The sequence below is a fragment of the Tachypleus tridentatus genome, chromosome 12, assembly GCF_004210375.1.
Source record: "Tachypleus tridentatus isolate NWPU-2018 chromosome 12, ASM421037v1, whole genome shotgun sequence".
NCBI classification, from domain to species: domain Eukaryota; kingdom Metazoa; phylum Arthropoda; class Merostomata; order Xiphosura; family Limulidae; genus Tachypleus; species Tachypleus tridentatus.
In genome coordinates this window covers 48,279,445-48,296,830 of record NC_134836.1, presented here as the reverse complement: position 1 = coordinate 48,296,830, position 17,386 = coordinate 48,279,445, and the positions used below count along the sequence as shown (strand labels likewise).

General features: G+C 34.1%; 1 protein-coding gene across 1 annotated transcript in view; it reads right to left on the bottom strand.

Moving 5' to 3' along the window:
* Positions 1-17,386, bottom strand: part of LOC143235039 (neural cell adhesion molecule 1-like) — a 162,580-nt gene that overhangs the window by 27,569 nt on the left and 117,625 nt on the right. Inside the window, exons 6-8 of the mRNA XM_076472783.1 lie at positions 15,695-15,985; positions 11,458-11,745; positions 7,383-7,688 (exon numbers count right to left, since the gene is read on the bottom strand). Coding sequence (XP_076328898.1) covers positions 7,383-7,688; positions 11,458-11,745; positions 15,695-15,985 — 885 coding nt within the window. The remainder of the gene's footprint in view (positions 1-7,382; positions 7,689-11,457; positions 11,746-15,694; positions 15,986-17,386) is intronic.

Genomic DNA, 17,386 nt, shown 5'->3' with positions numbered 1-17,386 from the left:
AAATTGTAATCTCTCATCCTGAGACTTGGTGTACAACAAGGCAGAAGAAGAGACAGAAGTGCTGAAAAGGTGGGAAAACATTTCCCAAGAAAATTGGTAATGCTCTGTATATCAGCAACTTTCTGGTTATCTGAGAGCAAAATTCAAAGAGAATGAGAGCCATAAGTCCAATGGATCTTCCGAATCTTGTCCCAAAAGGCTTTTGAACTGGTGGTAGAAGAGATGCTGGTGAAAAACGTAATCCAGGATTCCTTCTGGCTTTGCTGTCTGACCGGCCGAGCAGGGGAACAAGTCAATAGAAAAGCAATGCAGTTACAAAGAGTGGGATACCTGCAAAAGATATTTCAGGCCTGTTTCTGAGTTTTCCATGTCTGCTGGGAGACAGGAGACCACTATGTACGAGGATAGCATGGGAAATGTGTCGAGGTTTTATGGATAGAAGGAACAGCTGCTTGATGATACAAACGGCTACTGACTCCTGACAATCATTAATAGAAGGATTAATACCGACACCAGTATCAGTTTTTGAGATAGAACACAGATTGGATGGCATCAATTACAGTCAGCGTTCCTCGAAACAATGAGAAAATGATCTCTGACCTGTGGGTCACTGTAAACATTCCAAAAAAAAAGTGAAAAATGAAGGTGAACAGATGGATTGATCAATAGCAATAAAACACCGACTAGTGGCATGAAAATAGGCAAAAATACTACTACAGAAAATAAACGAGTTGTTAACTGAAAGCAAACGGCTCTACAGACCAACCCTTCCAACCAATAACAAAATCATCCCAGAGGGAATTGTGTCCAATATAGAATCAAAGTCTGCTTGATCGTAAGTATCTCCTGCATACAGGTAAAGAGAAAATACAGTGATGGTATAACTCACAGAAGTACGGCCTTTGATTTCAAAAGGAGCTTGCTGTGTTTTGTTATAGACGTTTTCTCAAAGTGTTCTTATAACGATGCTCCTTAATTGACTTTGGAGAGCCAGCAAGTCCCTCTAATTTAGTGAATGATAAAGGTTGGCCAGACAAAGAATGTAGAATGAAAAAACGTGGTACAGAAACTAAAATGGGTGGTGACTACTGTTCAGTGGTACAGAAACTAAAATGGGTGGTGACTATTGTTCAGTGGTATAGAAACTAAAATGGGTGGTGATTACTGTTTAGTGGTACAGAAACTAAAATGGGTGGTGACTACTCTTTAGAGCCTTCCAAACATGGTCGTTTTCCTATCCATAATTTTTTTGGGGAAACCGGAAGCAGGCTAAAATTCAATGACCACGAACCCCATTCCCCTAAGTGTTGATACGCTACAATACCACAAGTTAACAATGTAGCTACCCCAGGATCTTATCGGTACTATATCCAAAGAAAAGCACTGGACAAATACCCACAGCACCTGTTGGCAACATCCAATACTGGCATTTAGTTGACCCAACAGGACCAGCAAACTGATTTAGAAGAAGTTATCTAAAGGTCTCCCATCCGCAGGAATTCAAGGTCAAATTGATGTGTTAAAGTGCCTCTGACAAAAGTGACTCATCAATGCTATCCTTCAAATATCAGAACTCTCTCCTCTCATTCAAGGAACACCACGCACAGCAAACATATGGGTGGATGTTCAGATACTAGAGGAGAAAAAGTGAAATTACAGAATCTATCCTGGGAGGTCTCTTCACCTCGAGAGGTGTGAGAATTATGATTAGAAAGTGAAGATTAGAGCATTACAGAAAAAAGTTTTCTGAATCAACAAAATGACCATTACTTTTTGTTTTGTTTGCTTTTAAATTTCGCGCAAAGCTACACGAGGGCTATCTGCGCTAGTCGCCCCTAATTTAGCAACGTAAGACTAGAGAGAAGGCAGCTACTTTTACCAACGAATAGTGGGATTGACTGTACCATTATAACGTCCCCACGGCAAGCATGTTTGGTGTGACAGGAATTTAAACCTACGACCCTAAAAGTACGAGTCGAACATGCCGGTCATACAATGTAAAATAAGTTACATGCGAGTAATAAAAGTATCTCATGCAAATAACTGTTGTTAAAATGATAATAGATAGTTTAGCATTACATTTTCACAAATTAACAAGTCTAAAATTTCCATATTTAATTACTAGAACATTAGTGTTTAAGTATCATGAATATTGTAGATGTAAATTATAGACATTATTGTTCCAACCTATTTTATTCAATCTTCACTGTAGGTATCAAAAGACCGATGCTAGAATGAATGTATGACCTGACACGCCCAGTCCCACAAAAAGATCAAGTAAAATATTATCTGTAAATAATGTCTTTAAAAAGACACAAATATTAATCAATCAGAATAATATCACATTTGGGCTATAATTCAAATTTCTCCGATAATTATACATTCTCCATTAAGAGTTCCTCAAGAAAGATTATATATTATTTCTTCTAAAATTTAATCTAGATGTAGATAGTTTTGGCCATAGCGTGAACTCGGTATTTCTTTCTACTGTTTAGCTCCCAGTAGGTCCGTAAAAAATTTGAGATAAACAAATAAGTTTCTGATTCAACAGAAGAACGATTTACAGGATCTGTATTATCTGCCAATAATGTTAAATATTTTTAGCTGCGGCATAGCGGCTGATACAACGAATCTGAGTTTTTCAAGTTCAGTCCTTCAGTTCATAGTCCGTCATCTTCTGACCGAGCCTGGCATGACCAGGTGGGTTAAGGCGTTCAACTCTTAATCTGAGGGTCGTGGGTTCGAATCCCTGTCACACCAAACATGCTCCCTCTTTCAGCCTTGAGGGCGTTATAATGTGACGATCAATCCCACTATTTGTTGGTAAGAGAGAAGCCTATGAGTTGGCGATGGGTGGTGATGACTAGCTGTCTTCCCTCTAGTCTTACACTGCTAAATTAGGGACAGCTAGCATAGATAACGCTCGAGTAGCGCTGCGCGAAATTCAAAACAAAACAAACAAACTTTTAGAGCGATTTGCGGTATAATTACAGTTATAGATTCACAAGGACAATACCTTTTAACTGATGTATTTGACCATGCCCAACGTCTTATAAATTAATATTTTCTATTTCTGCCCAAAAAGAATTTAAGTTTGGTTTTAACAGTGTGAGAGGTTATGCGAATACTTTACGAGTCTTCCAATAGTTGACTGAGAAAATTACTAATTTATATAATCCAAGTCTCTCGATTCGTTAGCTGTACGTTTATGGACTTGCAACTTTAAAATCTGGAATTCAACTATATAATATACAACAGTATGTGGACAGTGAATAAATATGGGAACAGAATGACAAAGAATTAACGTATTCTAATGCTAAACAACACAAAAATAAATAAGTGTTTTGTAAGTAAATTTTGGAATACCCCGTATTTAAGGAATGCTTTAAATTGTATACCGACCTCTCTCAATGATAAGTAACAAAGCCAACTCAAAGCACAAGGAAGGAAAGTCTTTTCATCTCTTAGAATGCATATGGCATGTTTTTAAATAGGGTTGTTTTCATTAAGAAAAAAACTCTCACGACATCTACCCACCACTTTAGTGTTTATGAGTACGTATTTTAATTTCTTTATAATTTACTTTAAAAAATAAAGATAAGTGACAGTGAGTGATAATTCGGTATTGTTACTTAGGCTTAGGAAAGAAAAGATGCCGTGATGAACAAATTTGTCTTTGTTCAAGTAACTAATACTCGTTTTTATGTTAGTGAGTCACGATGTTCGCTGTAATTGAAATACGCCCACCGAAATCGCTTCCTCATTATGGAATTGATGGAGTTTGTCCGTGCTAACTGAAAAAAAGAACAGAGCAGGAGATTATTGTAAGGGATTGTGTAACTTACTTTGTGTGTGTAGGTATGTTAAGTTGTTTGTTTCAGATTTTTCGCGCAAAGTTACACAAGAGCTATATGTACGTAACAGCCTTTAATTTTAAACCACTATAGAGAGGAGGTACGGTACCTTGAAAAAGTATTAATCTCTCAAAGTTTCCACATTATTTTGTCTTATCAACTTGCAATCACAAAACTTTCATATGTGGCATTTTATTTAGAATTTACACAATCAAACTGAACCTCTCCCCCCCCTATTGGCATATCGCGGTATGCGGTGGACACACAATGCTAAAATTCGGATTTCGATACCTTTTGTGGGCAGAGCATAGATAGCTCATTGTATAGCTAAAAAAACTGGTATTTTGTAAGTAAGTTAGCTTTTCAGAGAAAATTAGAATACTTTCAGTTTCATAAGTATTTAGTTCCTTTGCTTTGGCAATACCAAACCAGTTCAGGTACAAAATATTGAATTGAATGGTCACAAAATTAGTGTAATGGTCTATGTGTAGGTAAATGGGTTTAATTTGACTTCAGTGAAAATGCTTCTGTTCAAGACACAACTCACACAAGGATAGAACAAATCAACGATGAGCTTTTCAAACAAGTCAGAGATCAAATGTAGAAAAGTAAATATCAGAAGGTTACAAGAAAAGTGGTAGAAAGTTTTGTGGTCAGACAAGACAAAAGTTGAGATTTTTGGTGTATATTCAGAGCTTTACATCCAGCGCAATCCCAGTGAAGCACATCAAGAAGTCAACACAATCCCAGTGACAGAATTATATTGTAGGGTTGCTTCTCATCAGCAAGGACTGGAAAGCTTCTCAGGATTGATAGGAAGATGGATCGTACAAAGTAGAGGCAAATAGAGAAGGAAAACTTATTTGAGTCAGCCAATGGGCTTGAAAATTTGATTTTAAACGGGATCCGAAACATGAGGCCAGAGTTTCACTGGAGTGGTTTTAAAAGGAGAAGAGAATGTCTTGGATGGTCTTAACTTGAATCTAACAAAAACTTTATGATGAGACTTGTTTAAAAGGAGAAGAGAACGTTTTGGATGGTTTTGATTTGAATTCAACAGAAATTTTATGACGATACTTGTTTCAAAAGAAGAAAGACAATGTTTTGGATGGCTTTGACTTGAATCCAACAGCAACATTATGATGATACTTGAAAATTACACTCCATAAACAATTCCCAACGAACTTGTCAGAATTGGAGCAATTTGTCCAGGAAAAATGTATACATATTACATCATCACATTGTGTAAAGCTGGTAGAGACCTATCCAAAAATAGTCACAGCAGTAACTGCTTGCAAATGTGTTTCCACCAAGTGCTAACTTAAGGAGTGAATACTTTTACACAATTAGCAAATTTCAAATTATATATTTTCTTTGCAGGTTCTGTTGGCATTTACCCTTCTTCACACATAATAGTGTTAAGTTTGATCACAGGAGTTTGGAATAAAAACAAGTTCATTAAAAAATTGTTTAAATTATTTATATTTCATCAAAATGTGACATTACTGATATAGGGTGAATACTTTTGCTTCTCAATGGTATTCACGTCTAACTTGCTAGAAATAACAGTTCGATTTAATACCAAATTTTATTAAGCACCCACGAGTGCATTTTTGCGGTACAGTGACGCGGCCTTGAACTTTCAAAAACATATTCTGAATACTTCAACCATTTGGACTATCCCAGCACACTGATGTCCTCAATTCATTAGTTGAGACGGACTGGTTGAACAGAAAACGTATAAATTATTTCCAAAAAGAAAAATATAGTTTACTGAGTGATTGAAAATGAATCTATAATGAGATTGTAGTAAAAAAGTTTTTTTTCTTTTTAAAAGTTAAGGTACATTCAATTCTAAATACATACGTTAATATAACAGTGTAAAATGATATTCAAAATGTAAAAAAAAATATATGTGTATATATATACAAGTGTTATCAAAATTATTAATATTATAACTAATAAGTTTCATAACATTAAACTAAATAAAAAAATAAAGAAGTTATTACGTTAAACTGATACAGTATTTGATAAAAATAGTAGCTTTCCAAGTATTTATCAGATAGTGAAACGACTCATTTCTAGTTAATGTGACTCGAACATATGAAACCTAAAGTTTTAAAATGAAACAAATAATTCATCTTTGTCGTAAACAGTATATTGGAATGTATTTGCATCATTAGTTCGTTTGGCTTGAGACTCGGCATGGCCAGGTGGTTAAGGCATTCGACTCGTAATCCGAGAGTCGCGTGTTCGAATCTTCGTCACACTGAACATGCTCGCTCTTTCAGGGGCCCGGCATGGCCAATGTGTTAAGGCATGCGACTTGTAATCTGAGGATCGAGGGTTCGAATCCCCGTCGCGCCAAATATGCTCGCCCTTTCAGCCGTGGGTACGTTATAATGTGACGGTCAATCCCACTATTCGTTGGTAAAAGAGTAGCCCAAGAGTTAGCGGTGGGTGGTGATGACTAGCTGCTTTCCCTCTAGTCTTACACTGCTAAATTAGGGACAGCTAGCGCAGATAACCCTCGTGTAGCTTTGTCTACAGGAGAGGTCTTTTTCTTTGACTATCAGATGTAATATATGTGAGAGTTGTATACAATTTTTATGACAATCAAATGTAATACATATGAAAGTTGTATACAATTTTTATGACAATCAGATGTAATATATGTGAGAGTTGTATACAATTTTTATGACAATCAGATGTAATACATATGAAAGTTGTATACAATTTTTATGACAATCAGATGTAATACATATGAAAGTTGTAAACAATTTTTATGACAATCAGATGTAATATATGTGAAAGTTGTATACAATTTTTATGACAATCAGATGTAATACATATGAAAGTTGTATGCAATTTTTAATTCGAATTTGGTTTTATAATTTTATAGTTTTTACTTTTTATTAACACTAAATACATTCTTTTTTCTGAAAATCTTGGTTTTAATTTATTTCTTCTTTAGAATGAAAAATGCAATGCACACTCAAAACACATACCATGAAATGAATTACATACAGTAATTTTCATTTAATGTGTGATTAGCCGATCCTTAATTCAAATCACAATATAATTAAAACAAAAATGTATTGTTTTTATTTATTATTTTCAACTTCCATTAAAGAGTGGCAAACTAATGTCTTGGTTTATTCTAACATAAAACACAGTCATTATGTTCAAATTCTTAGTTACAGATGTTTTATTATAGCAAAGCCAAATCGGGCTATCTGCTGAGCCAATCGGGTTACAGATAGAAGTTAAATAACAAATGAGTAAATATATGATGTATCTGTGAAACATACAACTGCATTCATTTCCCTCAGTTTTGTAATATGAAATGTTGAATTTGTCATACGGTTTTCTTTCTACTTCCCACGTTAGCTTTTATTTAAACATTTAGCCTGCTGTGACATCACACACATATATATACATAAATATCATAGTACCATTACAGAATTTAAAATAAATGGACTACGAAAACAATAATTCTAAAGACTGTAAAAAATATCACAGTCTTACCTTTTTTGTTGTACTCTGAGTGAGTATCTAATGTTCTGGCATGAAGAGTTACTGGTGGACTTCTTCCTTTCGCATTGACAGAATAAATGAGAAGCACGAATGGCGTGCCAGGAGGTAAGGAACGAACAACAAACAAAGGAATATCTGAAGCAGAAATATTTTCTTGGAGACGGTCGTTTCTTTTGTTGTAGACTTCAAGCTGGAAATGTTGAGATAACCCTTGATCTATTGGAGGAGAACAACGAACAACAAACATCATTCTCGTTTGGTTGATGAGCAAGCAGTCCTTTGGTACCTCGGGAGGAGCTTCGGAAAGAGGAAAAGAAAAGAACCTATATGTCATTATTTTTTTCTAACAACTAGGATTAAAAAATTCAAATAAAATATTTTAAAACTATTCTATATTCAAAACTAGTCTCGAGTCTGTTTCTGGACGTTTGAAACATGGTAATAAAATTATTCTTATAAAATATACTGCTTCATTTTGTTTGTTTTGGAATTTTACTTAAAGCTACACGAGGGCTACCTGCACTAGCCGTTTCTAATTTAGCAATGTAAGACTAGGGAGAAAACAGCTTTCAGTAAAAATAGTTTTTTTTTCATGGGAGTTTATGTTATTTATTTAGATGATATGACACATTCTGACACTCAGTGCTGCCTATTACCTGTATTCTAATACCTCTTAACCAACAAAATACAAGTTATTTGATTGTTAGACGAGTTAGAATTCTGGGTTAATTTTGTTTTGAATTTTGTACAAAGCTACACGAGGGCAATCTACTATAGCCGTCTCTAATTTGGTAGTGAAAGGCTAGAGGGAAGGCAATTTATCATCACTACCAACCGCCAACTGTTTGGTTACTCTTTTACCAACGACACCCGGTATGGCCAGGTTGGTTAAGGCTTTCGACTCGTAATCCGAGGGTCGCGGATTCGAATCCCCGTCACACCAAACATGTTCGCCCTTTTAGCCGTGGGGGCATTATAATGTGACGGCCAATTCCACTGTTCGTTGGTAAAAGTGTAGCCCAAGAGTTGGCGGTGGGTGGTGATGACTAATTGCCTTCCCTCTAGTCTTGCATTGCTAAATTAGGGACGGCTAGCGCAGATATCTGTCGTGTAGTTTTGCGAGAAATTAAAAAAAACTAAAAACTTTTACCAACGAATAGTGGGATTGCGTGAGATAGTATAACACCCCCACCGCTGAAAAGGCGAAAACTGTTTGATGTAACGGGGATTCGAACCTTCCAGTCTCATATTAAGAGCCAAGTGTTCTAACCACACGGCCATGCCGGACCTTTGTACATCCACTAAAAATAGACAAGTCATCCAAACATCTACCCAGTTACTTTGTTGGTATCAGGTGTCACGATTGAGCTAATAATTTTTTACTCTTCGTTTTAAACATGTATTTTGAATTTTTAAAATCTATTTATTTGGTTGTATCCATGATTTTTTTGTTTGCACGTAGGTAACAACTGACATCCACTTTAAAAGTTGCCTGTGCTCAGCTTCGGTCTTGTCAGTTTATGAAACAAAAAGTTTAGAAAATTATTTTAAATAAAAAGATATTACATTTAAAGCAAGTATTTAGAATTTTTTTCTAATGTAAAGTTAGATAGAAATTTTTCTGTAAACAAAAACTGATTCTCAGTGATCCACGTCCTCGACTTTGTGGTTGTAGTGTGATGCAATGGGTTCTGACACGGCCTGTATGAATAATGAATGTTAACACGTGTTTACCGTCATTGAACATCTGAACTAAACTAATGAGTCTTAAGACGTGACTGATGAATAGAATAGGAGCTCCAGTATGATAACATTGATCGAGACGATTAAAAATATCACGTTTCTTGGAATGAAGTTTAATAACTGGTATGAAGTAGTAGTATCTATGATATTAAATACAGTAATGACGTGTTTAATGTAATCTCAAGTATTGGAGTGTAATACATGGTGTCCATTAACGACTGTTTGGTGCAATACAGAGCGATAAGGTGTAATAAATAGTATAGTGAATAAGTGATGTTTGAAACGTGATTGGGCTCGGCATGGCCAAGCGTGTAAAGGCGTGCGACTCGTAATCTGAGGGTCGCGGGTTCGCATCCCCTTCGCGCCAAACATGCTCGCCCTTTCAGCCGTGGGGGCGTTATAATGTGACGGTCAATCCCACTATTCGTTGTTAAAAGAGTAGCCCAAGAGTTGGCAGTGGGTGGTGATGACTAGCTGCCTTCCCTCTAGTCTTACACTGCTAAATTAGGGACGGCTAGCACATATAGTCCTCGAGTAGCTTTGTGCGAAATTCAAAAACAAACAAACAAACAAAACAAACGTAATTAAAGTTTAACGTTATCTCTTAACAGAATGAAATAATGTAATGATTCTTAAAACTTGCTATTGGGTTTTCTGATGTAGTAACGCTTAATGTTATGGCGTATTCTAGTTTAATACTAAAATAAATAATTTAGTAGTGAGTGATACTAGAGGTTCTTGAGGTTTATATCACTCAAACGTGTGTAATGATGTCTAAGGAACATCTCATGTAATGATACACGGAATATGCTTGTGTTCAATAACTTCATTTAATGCAATTTTTATGACTCTTTCTTGCGTTACGATTTTTTAAGAAATCGTGTAGTACGGTGATATAAGTAATAACGTTCACATTGCTGTCTGGAAGAATTATTTAACATTTCCAGACATTTTAAAAGATATAAATGATTGTTAATCTTCCGAGAATCAATAGTGGAAGATGTTTTGTTAAAATGACTCATTCATTAAGTCATGAGAAATTACATGACTGCAACCCGGCATGGCCAGGTAGTTAAGACGCTTGATTCGTAATCCATGGATCGAGGGATCGAATCCCCGTCATGCCAAACATCCTAAACCTTTCAGCCATGATGGTGTTATAGTGTGACAGCCAATCCCACAATTGGTGGTAGATGGTGATGACTAAGTGCCTTCCATCTAGTCTTACACTCCTCAATTGGGGACGGCGAGTGCAGATATCCCTCGTGTAGTTTTGTGCAAAAATTTAAGGAGCAAACATATATATACAAAGCTGGAACTCTCAAAAGTAGCCATAAGTATTCGCTATATTATTTTCTGTAAACTCTGTTATCAAATAGGAATGGTGCTTGGAAACATGTTGGTAAAACATCGATCATAGTTTCAAACGATAAATTAACAACACGCTAAGTTTAATACTACAAAATTTACATGAGTCCAAGTATTGTGTATGAATTAAAAAAACATATCTGCTTGTTGTTAAACACAAGGCTACATAATAGAGTCTCTGTGCTCTGCTCACCATAGATATAAAAACTTGGTATTTATTTTCTTGTAATTAAGCACAAAGCTACACAAGGGCTTTCTGTGCTCTTCCCATCTTCCCAAAACCTGGTTTCTAGTGTCGTAAATTCGCAGATACCAAAACCCGGTTTCTAGTGTTGTAAATTCGCTTATACGTCGCTGTTACACTAGAGAGCTAGGTTATTAGCATTATAAGCCTAAGATTGAGCTATTATAACAACTGGAAAAGGTTTTTTGATACAAGTATGCAAAAACTTATTGTTTCTATTGGCTAAATATGAAGTGTGGAGATATATTCATAACAGAAGTATCCAGGTCTTGGGAGTGATATTACTTTATTATTGTAAAATTATAAAAGGGGAATGACCATTTCTAAACATTAGCAGAAACAGGAATAATTGCTATTGAGTTAAAATAAAAGTTTCTCATAAACAACAAGGTAAGCATGTTGGTCGTAACACGCATCATGGCGTTTAGCATTTTTTTTGTCTTTAATTCAAAGACGCAGAGCAGTTTCTATCATTTTATTAGAGAAACATAATTTTAGAGTTTATTGAGTTATGTATATTGCTGTTATAAAAATTAAGCTACGAGTAAGTAGTTGTTAAAACATGTAAGCAGTTATTAAAATATTACTGTTTATTACAGAATATTATAAGCCATTGAATGGAAATTCTTCATAACAATGCCTTAATGTAAGAATCTACAGGTGACATTAGTAATGTCTGGATTACAAATATTGGTAAAAATACATATTTACCTCCAGGAATAATATTAAACATGCAGGGGCGTTTCTGTTCCCCAACTTTATTTTTTGCCCAGCAAAACAAAGTCCCATATTCCATTTCAGATTTTGGAGAGAATACGGCCACACTAGATGTTTGATTGTGAATGAACGTATTTAATGACAGTTCGCCGAAACTGTTGTTTATTGACCAACGAAAATGAACTTCTGGGGGTTGTGCTTCCACCTCGCACGTCACTCTCAACTTGGATCCAACAATACCAGCATACGTTTTAATTTCTTGTGCTTTACAAACCGGGGGATCTGATAAATTAACAATAACAATATTAGCAATCAATAGTGGATATCAGTGTAAGGATACATTTGGAGAAATGCTTATGTTTTTGTTTTACAAAAATATGAACATATTTATAAAATATATTCTTAATTGTAGTATTACCCTTCTTTCAGCTGATGTGAACAGCAACAAAAACAAAAGGCATCCATAGTTAGTTCTCCTCACAATCAGAGCTACTTTAAGGCACTGGCGGGTTTAGGGCGAAGAATAGTATTAGTAGATATAACTACTATTAGTAGTTGTTGGTATTAGTAGTCTTCTATTAATTTTAAGAAAATGCCATACAATTTGATAAACTATTTTTATTCATGATAAAAATGAAATGAAAAAAAATGAAATAAATATACTAAAATAACTGATTTATTTTTTTAATTACATAAACCAAGGACGGTCTCCTCAATCCTGACCACATCACATTCTCAGGTGCAGAAGGTCTCTGATGGCGGTGGACCGTGATCAACTGCTCTTTTTTCCTTTGGATAAACGGCTCTACTCACAAATAAATTTTTAAATGCAGTTTTGCCTTTTAAATATTTCATTACATAATACATTTTGCCTAGGTATTTAATTTCTAGTTACTTGTTCGTTGTTAATTGTTCATCAGAAAGACACACAGTGGGCCATCTGAGCGACCATGAGGGGTATCGAAAGCCAGATTTTTGCGCTGTACACTTTTACCCTTATTGTTAAGTCACTTGAAGGTGTTATTCGTTATACAAAACTAAGTTCCACCTTCCAATCAAATATTATTATTAATAATATCAATGGTATATTTCTTTATAATAATGTATGAACAGTTACTTACTGCCTTATTACTATAAAATAGACATTTTTTGTTGTTTTATATATTATTAATGACCGTTTAATTATTAGAAACTTTCAGAAGTTCATGGGGAACAGATGGTATAGGGAATCTTGACATTAAGCAAATAGTAAACATTTGAGAAAAAATGTTTAAAATGTTTTGTACTAATTTTTATACTGACGATGCAAACTTTAAAAAACAAAATTTATAGCAGATTGTAGTAGTTACTTTATAATATTTCTGTTTGTTTCTATTTGTGTATGGTAACATACTCTTAATGGCCTGAAGTTTATTTAACATCTTAGTTGGGTTTCATAAAAAAATAAACACGCTAGAGGAACTGACTTAATACCATATGATAAGATCGTATAAACTTCATTCAAAATCTAGTTACGGATACAAGTTATTCTTTACTGTTATATGACAGCTGTGAGCGTAGTAATGAATCTCTAGAACTAACTTTAAATTTGTAGGATAGATTTATGCTCAATTGAAGTTTCATATGTTGTCTTGTTTGCAATAGAAGTGTTGAAATACTAGTGCACTTGTAAATGTTTAAATCTTTCAATGTGAATTTATTGGGAATCGCATTTTTAAAGAGAAAATATAAAAGATATACCATCAAGAATATTAATATATTTTGTGTCTTTACCTATATCAACTTAAAACAGAATGTTTGACAATGGATTTACCTTGCAGAAATATAAACGATATTCATGAAAATTTGACGGGAATACTTTTACTAGAATATGTTTCAGTACGAGAACTATTGTTTAAACAAATGTTTCACAGTTTATGTCTCAGAATCTATTTTATGTTATACAAATGAACTTGCTCTTTACTTTGTGATTTGTGTTGATTACACTGCACAACAAAGTTTTTGCTTCTTAAACATTGTTGGGTGTTCCTTATAGATTTTTGGCTGCTGATCTCAAAAATCACATCCAAATTTGCCCATCACGTACCGTTTCATCGAAATCTTCAGTTTCACCAGGACATTACAACAATGGAAAAACGATATCAGGGCAACTGCAATCCGTCAATGCTTGCTGACTACTGTTGGACACTGCAACGTGATGCACCGGACATTGAATACAAACCAAAATCAGGAGCAAAACACTTTTAATTATATTGAACTTAATAGCGTATTAGAAACATAAACGCAATTAAATACGTTATTGCCAGTAAACAGTTAACTGTTTATTTCTACGTGATGAAGCAAAACCAAAACCATATTTGTGCATACCCACCAGGTACCTGTCACAATCAGCAAAAACTTTTCAAAAAAATTGTTGTGTAGTGTTATGTTACATTTTAGCATAACAATTATATTTAAAATATATTAATATTAACGTATTACATAGTACATGTATTTCATTATGATGTTAAAATGTTTGTTTTTTGTGTTTTTTTTAATTTCGCACAAAGCTGCTCGAGGGCTATCTGTGCTAGCCGTCCCTAATTTAGCAGTGTAAGACTAGAGGGAAGGCAGCTAGTCATCACCACCCGCCGCCAACTCTTGGGCTACTCTTTTAACAACGAATAGTGGGATTGACCGTCACTTTATAACGCTCCCACGGCTGAAAGGGCGAGCATGTTTGGCGCGAAGGGGATGCGAACCCGCGACCCTCAGATTACGAGTCGCACGCCTTAACACGCTTGGCCATGCCTGGCCCATGTTAAAATATCAGGTGTTATTTATGTAGAAAATTAGGCTTTTCCCCAGTAATAAATAAATACTATAAACCTTTCGAATCCTAATGATGGTTACTTCTATGAGCCCATTGACAAGAAATGTTATTTATGTTATTTTTACTTTCAAATTCTAATAAAATTTACTTAAAAAAACGAAAATATTAAAAAATGCTGATAAAACATTTTTACTTGAATAAAGGATAAACAAAATGGTCAATGAAAGTTAATACAAAGGTTAATCTCACTAGAAGTAACAGTTTCCTGGATGTATACTAAAAAAGAATGTTTTATTTTACTGCCTTTTCTGACTTAAAACCCATTTCTGTATTGAGGTATATGGTATTTTACTAAAGTTTGGGTGAGCTGTAATAATGGGTATTCTTGTTTGTTGCTCATAGAAACGTTGTTGGTATTTTACTAGAGTTTGGGTGAGCTGTAATAATGGGGGTTCTTGTTTGTTGCTCATAGAAACGTTGTTGGTATTTTACTAAAGTTTGGGTGAGCTGTAATAATGGGGGTTGTTGCTTCTTGTTTGTTGCTCATAGAAACGTTGTTGGTATTTTACTAAAGTTTGGGTGAGCTGTAATAATGAGGATTCTTGTTTGTTGCTCATAGAAACGTTGTTGGTATTTTACTAAAGTTTGGGTGAGCTGTAATAATGAGGATTCTTGTTTGTTGCTCATAGAAACGTTGTTGGTATTTTACTAAAGTTTGGGTGAGCTGTAATAATGGGGATTCTTGTTTGTTGCTCATAGAAACGTTGTTTTTGTCGAAAACTCCTGTAAATTAACTTCGGTTTGCCCAACATCTTAAAATTATATTTTATATCCATATCACAAAAACAGAAATCACAAATAAAGATTGATATTGTTCTGTTTAGATGTAATTTTGTAATTATCACAAGGCTTCAGGTTATGATGTGAATTACTTATATTCGGTAGAAGGTTTAACACAAGGTAAAAGTAAACAAAGACGATGAAATTTAGGCTTTATTTCTCCAGAATGAGATAAATGGTATTTCAAAGAAGATGATTTTCTAATAAACGTTAAAAGTGTGAAGCTGAACTTATTATTGTTTTTAAATCAGGAAAGAGTTACATTTTGTAAATATTAAATGATAACTGATTTGTAAAGATTTATTAAGCCTTTTCGTTTTTGATTTCTGAAGGTTTTGGAAATCTTAAACGTCTATTCATAGTTCTCGTTGAAGATTCAATGTATTTATTTTTCATGGCAGATTATCCTCACTGCCAAGACTTAACTGTAAGTAACATTCTGGTTTGAACGTGAAGAATAACGACCTTAAAAATATAGGTACAAAGGTGTAGGTGGTTATACTCCAACAAAACAGTGTGAAGTATTGTCTGATTATACCTATTATGACATGATAAAATTCAACCTCTGTTTAAACTTACATATCACTCGTAAAAATACTTCTCTACTATAACTTTCTCCTTCTTCGTTTACAGCAATACACTGAAATCTGCCTTTGTGTCGTTTCTGAACCTTTTGAATTGTTAGGGAATAGTTGGTGATGAGGATTCCAAACTTCGGATTGGAGTACACTGGCAAACCTTTAAAGAGCCACCAAACACTCAGTTCTCGTGGGTTCGATTCGACGATGCATTCTAGTAAAACCTCACTACCTTCATGCACATTGCTGAGGTTGGTTGGGTACCGTGAGATAATTTTCACTCGAGGAGTGTCTGTACATCAAGAGATTTCTACGTCATTCTTTAGACATAAACACATTTATAAAAATAAAGAGTTTTATCAAATATTTTCCTGAAATAGATAATTGCATTTTCTAATACTTGTTTTTGTGAAATACATGTACAAGAAATGCGAAGTATTTGAGACCAAACCAGTTGTTCATGCGAAAATAACCAAAACTAATGACAGTTACTGTCTTCGTCATTTCTGAACGAAACTTATTTTGGATCTTGCTATATGCCTCGTAATTATTAATGTTAATCAAGTTTAGTGTTTATTTAACTTCAGTAGATTGAAATATTTGTAGCTGTTTTTACAACTTAGGTTACCGTAAGTGTCATAGTATAAATATATATCACGTTCTACATTAAGTAACATCCATTATCACATAATAAATGAACTGCTTTATTACTATACATTCATGCTTCTGTTAGTATTTAGAGGTCTTTTTTCTTTACTTTCTATTTTATTTATAACCAGTATAACAGTTAAACTATGAAAACCAGTATAACAGTTAAACTATGAAAATCAGTATAACAGTTAAACTATGAAAACCAGTATAACAGTTAAACTATGAACACCAGTATAACAGTTAAACTATGAAAACCAGTATACTGTTTTTACCACACTAAAGAGTCACATGAAAAATACGAAGTGTGGCAGTAAAGACCCATGCAATCTCTAAACACACAATAGTGTGTATAAAATTTGGTCAAACGAAAAATCTCATAGGAATATAGAAAAACATTAAGTTAAATATTTGAATTGAAAACCTATGCAGTTTCCACCACAAAACGTGTGATAGACAAACAGGCAAATTTCCGGGACCAACATTCCTGAGTAACATTATAGAGATATCGATTATTGTATTACATTTCAGAAATAAATACATTTTCTCTGAAGTAAATTAGCTTACGATTTAGAAAAGAAATGTCACGTTTAGCCATTATATTTAACATTTTCAGTGACATTTCTCGTAAAAATAGTTGTTAATTATGACTCAAGTAACACTTTCATAATTGTAATATTTGCCTGTTAGGTGTTTCGGTCAGTACAATATCTCTTTCGTTAGGTTAATTTTAACAATTTGTTTTATAAATCTAAATATCTTTAAAATATTTCAATTTTTTTATAACTATTAATTCAAAACAAATAAATGAAAGCATACGTCATGAAAACACAAATACATTCTCCAACAAAAACCTGATAAAAGCCAGAAATTAAAAGTATCCTGGAAAGTACAAAACCGATGTTTATGTTTTTTTATGTTTTTATTCATGTGACTACTTGTTCTATGCTATTACAGAATGTTAATTTCAACACTATGGTCAACACTGATCCTTGTTGACAAATGAATGATCCAGGGTGAGAATAATTATCATTCTTTAAAATTC